This window comes from Nematolebias whitei, chromosome 3, assembly GCF_014905685.2.
Source record: "Nematolebias whitei isolate Nwh7 chromosome 3, NemWhi1, whole genome shotgun sequence".
Lineage (NCBI taxonomy): Eukaryota > Metazoa > Chordata > Actinopteri > Cyprinodontiformes > Rivulidae > Nematolebias > Nematolebias whitei.
Window position 1 is genome coordinate 11,598,250 of NC_056500.1, and position 10,758 is coordinate 11,609,007.

General features: G+C 38.0%; 1 protein-coding gene across 1 annotated transcript in view; it reads left to right on the forward strand.

The window, feature by feature from the left end:
• The first annotated feature begins 1,184 nt into the window (after window positions 1-1,184).
• Window positions 1,185-10,758, forward strand: part of sgip1a (SH3GL interacting endocytic adaptor 1a) — a 56,057-nt gene continuing 46,483 nt past the window's right edge. The window contains exon 1 of the mRNA XM_037674522.1: window positions 1,185-1,402. Coding sequence (XP_037530450.1) covers window positions 1,393-1,402 — 10 coding nt within the window. The 5' untranslated portion in view covers window positions 1,185-1,392. The remainder of the gene's footprint in view (window positions 1,403-10,758) is intronic.

Genomic DNA, 10,758 nt, shown 5'->3' on the forward strand with positions numbered 1-10,758 from the left:
GCCATATATTTCTCTAATTTCTTCTTTTTTTTAAAATTTTTTTAGCTTTGTTGTTTTTAATGAAATTGATAAATTATTAGATTACTGATTGATGAGGAGTGAAACACCGTTGTGTCCAAATTTACGATCAACACAATTTTTATCGTTTCTTTGTTCATTTATTTTGATTTGTAGTGTCCTGTGCTCTTTTTATTTTATTTTTTGCATACCCACATAGACCTTCTTCCCTGTAGCCTCTGACAGACAGTGAATCTGCACATACACACACATAACAGCAAGCACACACACTTCCTTCCGGGGGCCGGTCTGTTGTCAGTCGTTGCGTGTTGGTTGCAGCTGTAGTCTGCGTTGTTTTGACGTCAGGCCCATCGATCCTGGTCCAAGTGCACACAGACAGAAACGGGCTGTCAGAGAGAGGGTAAGGTGGGAGGGAACCTGGTGGGGGATGAGAGGGTAGTGTGAAACCACAGTGGTTTTCTGTTCAGGGCAGGACGCAGAGAAAGGCACGCGCTACAGAAAATATTTATACTAAACATAAGTTGTGCAGGGCATGCAGTGTTGAATCTGTTCTCAACATGGGCTGTCACAAGAAGTGTTCTCCCATGTTTTTATTTCTCGTCACCAACTAATTACGTCTTTCACCGCTGGGCAGACTTGGCTCACTGCAATGGCATAAGGTAGGGTGAAATGAAGAGTGTTTGTTTGCCACATTTGTGCATTTTCTGTCTTAATTCTTCATGTCGTGTGGTTTTACAATGCCTTTCTGTGCGTGTGTCAACATGTCTATATAGGTAGTTCAGGTATTTGTCAAGCAGAAGAGCCTAACGCACCGACTTCTTGCCTCATAGTGTCAGGAGAACCAAGCTGGAATCCATGTGACTCCACAAAGAGCTGCAGGGATTGGCTGAGGTCAGCTGTGACCTCAGCATGCAGCTTCTGTCCCTCCTCACAAACACATGAAATCCTCTCTCCCTCCCTCCCTCTCTCTTAGTCTCTCCCTCTACCCTGCCTCCTCTTTTTTTTCCTTCCACTGGCTTTTTTCGCCACTGCTCAGCATCCTCGGCTGCGTGTAGGTTAGAGCTGCAGCAGCATCACTTCTTGTAGCATCCATGGCTTAAACCTCAGCTCATATCGACACCTAGCCTGGGCCCTGCCCTTCCTCCTTCCTGCCTTTTTCTCTCTCTCATCCTTGCATGCTGGTTGACAGGTGACGTCTGCGGGGTGCTGGAGGCTCTTATTGAACCAGGGCGTTAGCCACAAGCGCACAGCTGCTCTTCTGCCCATCAATTCTACTGTTATCTGTAATCGGGAGCGACTTCTCCTCTCCCCCTCCTCATACGTCCTGCTTTCATTTCAGGCTCCTTGGAGATAGAGGAATGCAAATCTGCAACCATGATGGAAGGTAAGGTTTTATTATTATTACTATTTTTCCTCCCTCAATATATAGGGTAATCCTTTCCCATGTCCTTGTTCTACAGTGTCTCATGCTGACAAGAAGCTCATTAATGTGTGTCTGGGAGGTTCAGATGTTGTACACCACCCTGTCATTTTGAGTCCATACATTTCAGTGACTTGCATGTTATTCTTAGGAAGGGACACAGCCACAGAATGTCAACCACGGCGGCACAATGGCGAAGCTAATTGAAGCATGTACCTTTTGTGACTGTGTGTGTGTGCATATGTCTGAGTGACCCCCCCCCCCCCCCTCCATTCTTCGCTTACTACCGTAAAGGATTATTTAGATTTTTCATGCAGGACAGCTTATATGCCCAGCTGGCTCGCTTGTATAAATTCTCTTTGTATGATGTGCACTGAAATGGATGATCTCCCTCACTGTATCCTCTGTGCTCACACTCCGTGTTCTCATGAGGGCCGGATGTCTTTAAGTTCATTACATTCACACCGTAGTTGAAGTTATTCATTTCTGTTGGATACAGCAGTTATAAAAGAGGTATACTGAGCATTTTTGTATGATGTCCCTTTAATTGATGACATCATCACAGGCAGGCCGGTGAGACCGGGATGAATCCCTACGGCTCTGCAGCTGGCATATGAAACCCTCAACCCATCTGTCCTGTTTATCTTTTGTTTTCTGTCTTTTAATACCTTAAGACATTCTTTATTTAGTAACTAATTGTTATTCATATCATCTGAACAAAGTGAAGGTCTTTTTATGTTCAACCTTGAATTATGTAAGAACTGATATGATGCTGCAAACACAACGTACCACTCAAAGTGTTTGCACAAGAAAAACATGGTGATTATTGCTTACCATGTGTTTAGAAGTACATTTTCTTGACGCATACTGACATTTAGAACTGTTTGTCTTACATTTCCAACATAAACTCAACATTCGAAGTATTCTGCTCAGGAAAAAAATCACATTAGCAGGTTGTTTGGTCGTGTGTTTGTTTAGAAATGAGTGGATGGAATTGCTCATTTCTTGTTGAAGAAGGATGACTGTTCGGAGTAAACGTATTGTCTTAATCCACTTTGCTGGTTTTCATGTCTAGAGTATTTGCTTCCAACACCATTTCAAATATATAGCACTAACAAATAAAAATAAATGAAGTGATATCATCACTCAATCAAGTGGTATTTTAGATGTGGTAAACTCCAAGCCATGTTGAAAATATTGTTTGTACATCACTATAATTTGGATCGTTTGGCACATAGCCTGATGTTTTTCATCACTTAATTCATGTGGAAAGTCTGTGGCTGTTCCATCAACACGGGCTTGTCTGAAGTGTTTGGTTGTGCTGTAATTCCGGGCTGTAATGGAAAAGGCTAAAGTTAGCTGGGCAGGACATGGTTGTAATGACAGCAGTCATCAGCATCGTCATTGTAGGTTAAACACCAATACGCAACAATAAACCACTCAACTGGTAAAGATTTCTTGATGTGTTTATGCTGCTTCTGCCCCAAGGTGGATTTGTCCCTTACACACATAAAACAATAATGTGCTTCTGCACATTATGTTTATGAAGGTATAGCAGCACAATACATGCCTAACTGCACGTCTAGATTTAACATTAAAATCAAGTTTCGGTCTCAAGATGTAAAATTCTTGAAATGTTTAGGTTACTCGTGTTCTCTGGTATGTGGACATTTTAAAAGTTTTCAATGTTTATTTATGTGTTTATCAGTCATCTTTCTCCCCTTGGTGAGTGATATTCACAGTTGTGATTAAACTGATTGCTTAGTTTTCCCAAGTCACAAAAAGTGGAGTTAGTTCAGCGTAATTCATCTATTTGATGAGTGCAAATTTCTTCAATAAAAGCGTTTCAACTTGACCGCTTTAGTGGGAAATGATGAGCTAATTTATTATTTTTTTCACTTCCTGCTAGTGTTGCAGCATGCAGGAGGGAAACGTGTTTAAAATGTTTCCCCTTCCGTTAGCATGGCTAGTACAAGCTTAGCATAGACTGTGTTATAGTAGGATTACAGTCAGGTGTTAAAATTGGATGCTAATCCTTGTTAGCTCTGCTTTTTAAAGCCCAAGGCCGTAACCAACATGGTAGTCTCTTACTGACACACAAGGATAAAAGATGTTGGTAGGTTACCTAATTTTAATTACCAGTGGAAGAGATGAGCAACCTCCAGCTCATGTGACTTATTATTTTCTTCTCTCCACAATATGATGAAAAGAAGACAGCTGATGCAGAGGACTTGTCATACAGTATAAACTTAAATAACGAGGCTACCTCTGCAAATCTGTGGCTTGATAAAGATGTATTGTTTTTAACAGTAACTTTGGATTTACAGCAAATGAGCATCTTGCTCAAGTTCTGACACTTCCGTCCTCCCAATCTTACATGGAGTTAGACTTTAAAATGAGTCATCTAATAGCATTTCCTCATCTCTAACTAGTTGCAACTTATAGCTACTTTTTTAGCTTGTGTTTGGATTGTGGCATGATCTAATAGCTTGTAGGTGTTATTTTCATTCCATTGTTTGTTTATGTCTCATTTTTAAAAGCTTTTATTTAACAGTAAGCTATTACTTTACTCAACAGCTCTGTTTGCTGTTGTACTTTCACAATTTTAACCAATTCATCACAATACAGGGGTTATTTTAGAATTATTTACTACTGCATTTGACTACATCAGGTCTAAATTGTACTTCTTCTGGATAGCACTGATGATTTCTGAAAATCAGACACTAATTCACAATTTAGGAACTTTTGTTGAAGATGTTCGAAGAAACACTTTTCAAATGTATATAAAAACAGCATAAAATATGGTTGTGATCATTTACTGACATTATAGAAGAAGGGTTAGTCTATATTACAGTACAGAGGGTAAATAAAGTATGGTGTTTTGGCATTTGATGATATTTAAGGCACAAATCCTACATATTTTATTGTATTCGTGTGAACCTAAATTTTATTCTGCTCAAAAGTTTGTATACTTACACTCTCTAAAGTGCCATAAAATATAACTTGGCAGTGAAAGTCCATTAAATTGTTAAACTTCCATAGAACTTTGGTTAAATTGCATTTTGCCCAGTCAAACACTTGGATGATTTCCAAAAATCTGAATTGTTCCATTTTACATTCCAAATGTCTTACTGACATTGTGGCCTTTCTTTTATAGCTAAAAATAAAAACATATTGTATTTAAAAAAAAAAAAAACATTCATTATGCTTCATACTCTATTTTCTCACGCACCACAGACAAAATGTTTTGTACTTTAGACATGCTTATGTTTACAGGGAAAAGTCTTCTAAATTCTAATGACCCTGTGGCATTTCCTGTGTTTCTACCAAAGAAGAAAGTTAACAGTGCAGTCTCAAGACTGATAAGACTCTAACAATAAAAAAAAACATCAGCATGTATACATTTAGTAGGTTGTATGGAACAGTTGAGTTTACCAAAGACACTCGTTGGGCTTTAGACACATGGTCTTGTTAATCCTCGTTACTATCAGAAGGAATTAGACTGTCTCACTGAGCTCGCTTGGCTGAAACTTGGATAAACCCCGAACTGGAATGTTCAAAGCAGCGAGCCATATGGTGGGCTCCACTTTATTACTTTAAATCTCTTCACTGAATTTACTTGAAGTTTTATATCATGATATTAAACTCTCACAGTTCCTTAAGTAGTACAGTGTATAACTGACATGTGAAATTTCTTAGAACAAAGTTGGAAATTATTTTTAGCTATAAGAATAGTTTTGTGTCAACTGATAACATTATTTGTACTTTTTAGTTGCAGATTTTTCCTTTTATTTAATTATTTTGCAAAAGCATCATAACGTTGCTACTAGTGAAGGAAGCAATGCTTGATATTATGTGCCTGATACAAGTGCTTAGACATCATTTTAACTATATATATATACACACACAGTATAATGGAAAACTTTGACATATAGAAGTGATTCAATTTAATTGCCATTTGAGGTGATCAAAAATACAAACAACCTACATGAGGATTTCAGTGAAAATCTTATTTTAAAGCAAAAAAAAAAAAAAAATATAATAATAATAATAATAATAATAATAATAATAATAATAATAATAATTTAATTGCCATTTGAGGTGATCAAAAATACAAACAACCCACATGAGGATTTCAGTGAAAATCTTATTTTAAAGCAGATTTAGAAGATTGAGAAGTATTGTTCAACAGTCAGGCTTGATCAACACACATTCAAAAAATATACTTTTCTTTCCCGTATTCCTTTAACAAGCTTGTTGTGAAAACTTGACTCATTTAACTTCACCCCCCAAAAAATAAATAAAATACAATAATACATTAACATAGTGCCACAGATAACCTTGATAGGTAAAAAGTATTAATCTAAAATCACAATCTCACTCACAATCTACATTAAGTAATGTAGGTCAGATCTTCCCTGATGCATCCTTACATTTCTATGCCGATGACACAGTTGTTTATTGCAGAGATAAAACAGTTGCAAAAGTTTTCCAGCTTTTACAATCTGATTTTGACATCATCCAGTCAGATTTATTCCATCTCAAACGTGTGCTAAATGTTGATAAAACCAAAGGGATGTTGTTTTCAAACAAGAAGTCGGTCCCAGCAGTTCTTTTTTCGATTTTATCCTCGAATGGTGTTCCTATTGAGTTTGTCGATTCCTACAAATACCTGGGTATCTTGGTCAACTCACATCTCTTTTTTTAAGCCCCATGTAGAAAACTTGATAAAGAAACTGAAACTAAAACTGGGTTTCTTTTTCAGAAATAGAACCTGTTTAACTCTGAATGCTAGGAAACACCTTGTAACTAAGACTTTCTTTCCCTCCATTGACTATGGTGACATTATTTTACATGAACGCTCCTGCAAGTATCTTGCAGATGTTCGATGCTGTCTATCACGGTGCGTTAAGATTCATAACTGGCTGTAACTATCGTACCCACCACTGCACCCTGCTTTCACTGGTTAACTGGTCATCATTAACTTCACACAGACTCTCTCACTGGTTCATTTTCATCTTTAAATCACTTCTTGGTCTGTTGCCTTCATACATCTCCTCCTGCATGTTTCTGTGTGAGTGCAGCTACAGCGTGCGCTCTCAGGACATTATTACCTGCAGTGTTCTCTCATTGCGGACCAAATTTGGCAAAAGGGCCTTCTCATACTCTGCTCCTGTTTCTTGGAATACTTTGCAAAAAGGTCTGAAGCTCTTGACCTCTGTAAGGGACTTTGAACAACTGCTAAGTACATGACAAAAAACACAGACATGTTCCTGTTTTTAGTATTTTATATCGCTTTATAATGTAGCTGCTTTTTTTTAAAATTTTTTTTAAAAATAATTTATTTCATTTACTTTTCATTTTATGTGCTTTTTTTTGATTGTCTACTGTTTTTATTTGTGTTTTTTATTTAAAACCGGTCTCTCTTGTAAATGAGTTCTTGAGGCTCAATGAGACTAACCTGTATAAATAAAGGTCGAATTGAGTTATGCATGAAGAAGTTGTCAAAGAGCTATTAGCTAAATACGTTGACAGTAGAAGGATCAAGTGAAGGACAAGATGCATCCCTCAGATCTTTCAAAAAAATGTTTTTTTTCTTAAGCTATTATAGTTTTGAGCTGCTTCTTTTTACCATCCACCTTTTGCCTCTCTGTTTTTTCAGGAGATACATCTAAGCGCTTAAATACTTCAAATTAAAAGACGTTCTTAGAACCCTTGAAAACTGTTCAAGAACACTTACAAATTTGCAAGAATTTCCGTCTTCTTGGAATTAATTTTTTTTGTTTTTTTTCTGACAGAACCATCAAAGTTCATGCTCAATCATCCAGGTACCAAATCGGCTTCATCAGTCTGAGAAGTCCCAATTAAACTGCTTCTCCAACAAGAAATGATACATTTGATCATTTTCACATGTTCACAGAACCTAGCTTTATGAGACAGATTAGCATGACACCTGGTCATAGTTACTGTAACAAATTTGTAAGTCTTCATTTTTCTCTTATTTTGGCATTTATTGTAATAGACAAAATACTGGAGATTGTAAGTGGAGTTATACATTAAATGTTTATCTTTGCTTCTTTATAGCATAAAAGTAAAGATTTTTGACGTGCAAACTTATTATTATAACTGACATAAAATGTGTTTTGTGTTTGGGTTCTTGCTATAACAGAACAAAGCAAAATTTAGAACAGTGGTTCCCAACCCTGGTCCCTGAGGAACACCATCCTGCATGTTTTATCTGTTTCCCTGCTTTGACACACCTGATGTGAATGATTTGGTGATTAACAAGTTTCGACAGAACTTGAGGAAGCAATTAAATCATTGAATCAGGTGTGTTGAAGCAGGGAAACAGATAAAACTTGCAGGATGGTGTTCCTCAGGGACCAGGGTTGGGAACCACTGATTTAGAGCATTACTTTAATAAGATTTGGGCTGTTTATTGGACTTTCAATCCTTTATTCCGCTCTTAAATTTGATCTGAGAATTCAACTTTTTTGTGTGGAAAGGTGTGTTGTGAAATGTTTACTCAGAGATTTGATATTAGCTTTAGTGTTGAGTAAATCACCATCCGGTTGCAGCCCTCAATAAGTGTGTCTCATAGTTTGCTCATTTCCCCCCCTCATCCTAGAGGTTTTTGTTTTATTATTCAATGAATTTATACTTCAACAACATGAACACTGTTATTCAGAAGTGCAGCACATCTCATCACTGAGGTTAAAGTGTTGTTGATCTACAATATAAATTTCCTTTTGCACACTGTTCTGCTTCAGTATGTGCTCCTCCCCAGCCCAGATCCAAATGAGTAATCTCAAGTCTTGTCATTGGCCCAAACACATAAATCATGTGGGCAGTTGCATTTGAAACAGTTTTTTTTTTCTGCCTACCAGCAAATTTATGATGATGTGAAACAGGACAACATACTGATAAACATAAAGTAAATTCTATATTCTTGCTTTCCCTCGATACCTTTGTGGTCAATTTGCACATTAATGATGTATTTAAATATGGATAATTTAATGGTGAAGTGCAGTTGTCTGTTGCAAAGCTGTAACACAGAATATTCTCATTCATAGTTGGATTTTTGACATTTCCTGTTGTAATTAAAGGGAGGTCTTGGTTTAGTCCACACTCTTGTTAAACCACAGGGATGGAAACAGTAACAGCAGCTGGATTTAGTGTTGGTGAGAAATTGTTGAACTGGAATCTGGAATGCCTGGTGTTGAACTGTGAATACACCAATTAACAGCTGAAGTATGAGCCCAGACTGTTGCTTGGCGTTGTTCCTTAAGTGATGTTAAAACGAAAAAAATGGGAAGCTGATCAGCAACTTCTGACGTCGGGACTCTAGTGCCCGTATGAGTCACTCATATTATTTAATAATAGCACACGTCTGTGCGTAGATCCTAACATGACCGCAAACTATGATGTCATGATATACAGTACATGTGAATTTGTGTCGTGTTATTAGTGTATCTTCTTAAAAAACTTTGACAGTGACATAATAAAGTTTACACCGTAATTTCTGGACTATAAGCCACTACTTTTTTCACACGCTTTGAACCTGTGGCTTATACAATGGTGCAGCTAATTTATGGATTTTATTTTTTATTCTTTTGATGGGCTAACGAGTTTCATGCCACTGAAACATTTAGCCTCGTCACACCCTGGTGCACATATAGCTGCCCAATACATCTCTCTTGGGGGGTGGGTCCATGTGACTCAATGAACCTTCCTGTAGAAATAAAGTTTAAAAAACTGACCAATGAAATTACCAAACAGATCACAGTGGACCAATGAAATGAAGTTTCATTGATCCACTGGTTTCACTTCGTTTTCCCTTCTCCCCATTCTCTCCTCCCCTCCCTCTGTGACCCCAGGAAGGGGGAATCAAAGTGAATCTGCATATCATTTTAACCATATAAATATGTCAATGATTTTAACAGAAACACGAGTAGCGTAAATTAGCAACATGAAAATCAGCAGAGATTGAGCACATATTTTTCTAATTAAATTAAGACAGTTCTTATTCATAAACGAAATTATACCAGTACAGTTTCCGTTATCTAGCATATTCAACGGCGATCCGTGCGACCCTCAAGTATTCCTTTTAGCGCATGAGCAAATGAGCAACACTGTGGATTGTGCTTCCGTAACAGATTGGGGAATGACAAGGACAGCACAAGCTGTAGCGATCAATGACTTCCTGGTAGGCTACAGTATTTTTTTTTTACCAGCCGTGTTACAGACATTGCCAAGAATAAAATATTTACTGTACGTATTTGTGTATGTTACGGTACATATTTAAATAAAAGTTTAAAAAGTATTTCTGTGTAAATATCTCATATTACAACAATAACACCAGCAACTTATAAAGTACAACCTAAATATGTGCAAAATAAATTTAAAGTTAGTGGGCGTGGCTCATATCCAGGTGCACTCAATAGTCTGGAAATTACCGTAGTTAAACGTGTCCCAATAAAATAGCACCATTATGAATTCTTAACAAGTTGGACAGAGACTCAAATTAATTATTTTGCAACAAGGGAAGCAGAGGCAGAGATTAGAGAGGAAGCCGTCAAAACGAGTTTTCCTGTTCTTGTTAACAGCATATGTAGGTCTAATTTTAATAATAATTAAGGGGGACAAGATGGGGTAGGGGCAGGGCAGCCGACTAGGGACCCGAAAGTCCCAGGCTCGATTCCCAGTCATTGCACATCTCATGGTGTCTCTGAGCAGGACACCCTATCCCCAATTGCCCCCTGGGCACCCCCAACAGACACCCACCACCCCACCTGAGTGCATTCCAGGTACGATGGGTTAAATGCAGAGAGCCAATTTCACCATTGTATGGGAACATACAATGATGACAACACACAACACATTATTATTATCCATCCATCCATCCATTATCTTTACCCGTTTATTCCATTTTGGGTCACGGGGGTCGCTGGTGCCCATGTCCAGCAATCACTGTGCGAGGGGCGGGGTACACCCTGGACAGGTCGCAAGTCCATCACAGGTCCACATAGAGACAAACGAGACAAACAACCATTCACTCTCTCACTCACACCTAGGGACAATTTAGAGTTACCAATCAGCCTAACATGCATGTTTTTGGTCTGTGGGAGGAAACCGGAGCACCCGGAGAAAACCCACGCATGCACGGAGAGAACATGCAAACTCCACCCAGAAAGGCCCCTGGACCGGGGTTTGAACCAAGGACCTTCTCACTGAGAGGCAGCAGCTCTACCAGTTGCGCCACCGTGCTGCCTCATTATTATTATTATTATTATTATTATTATTATTATTATTATTATTAT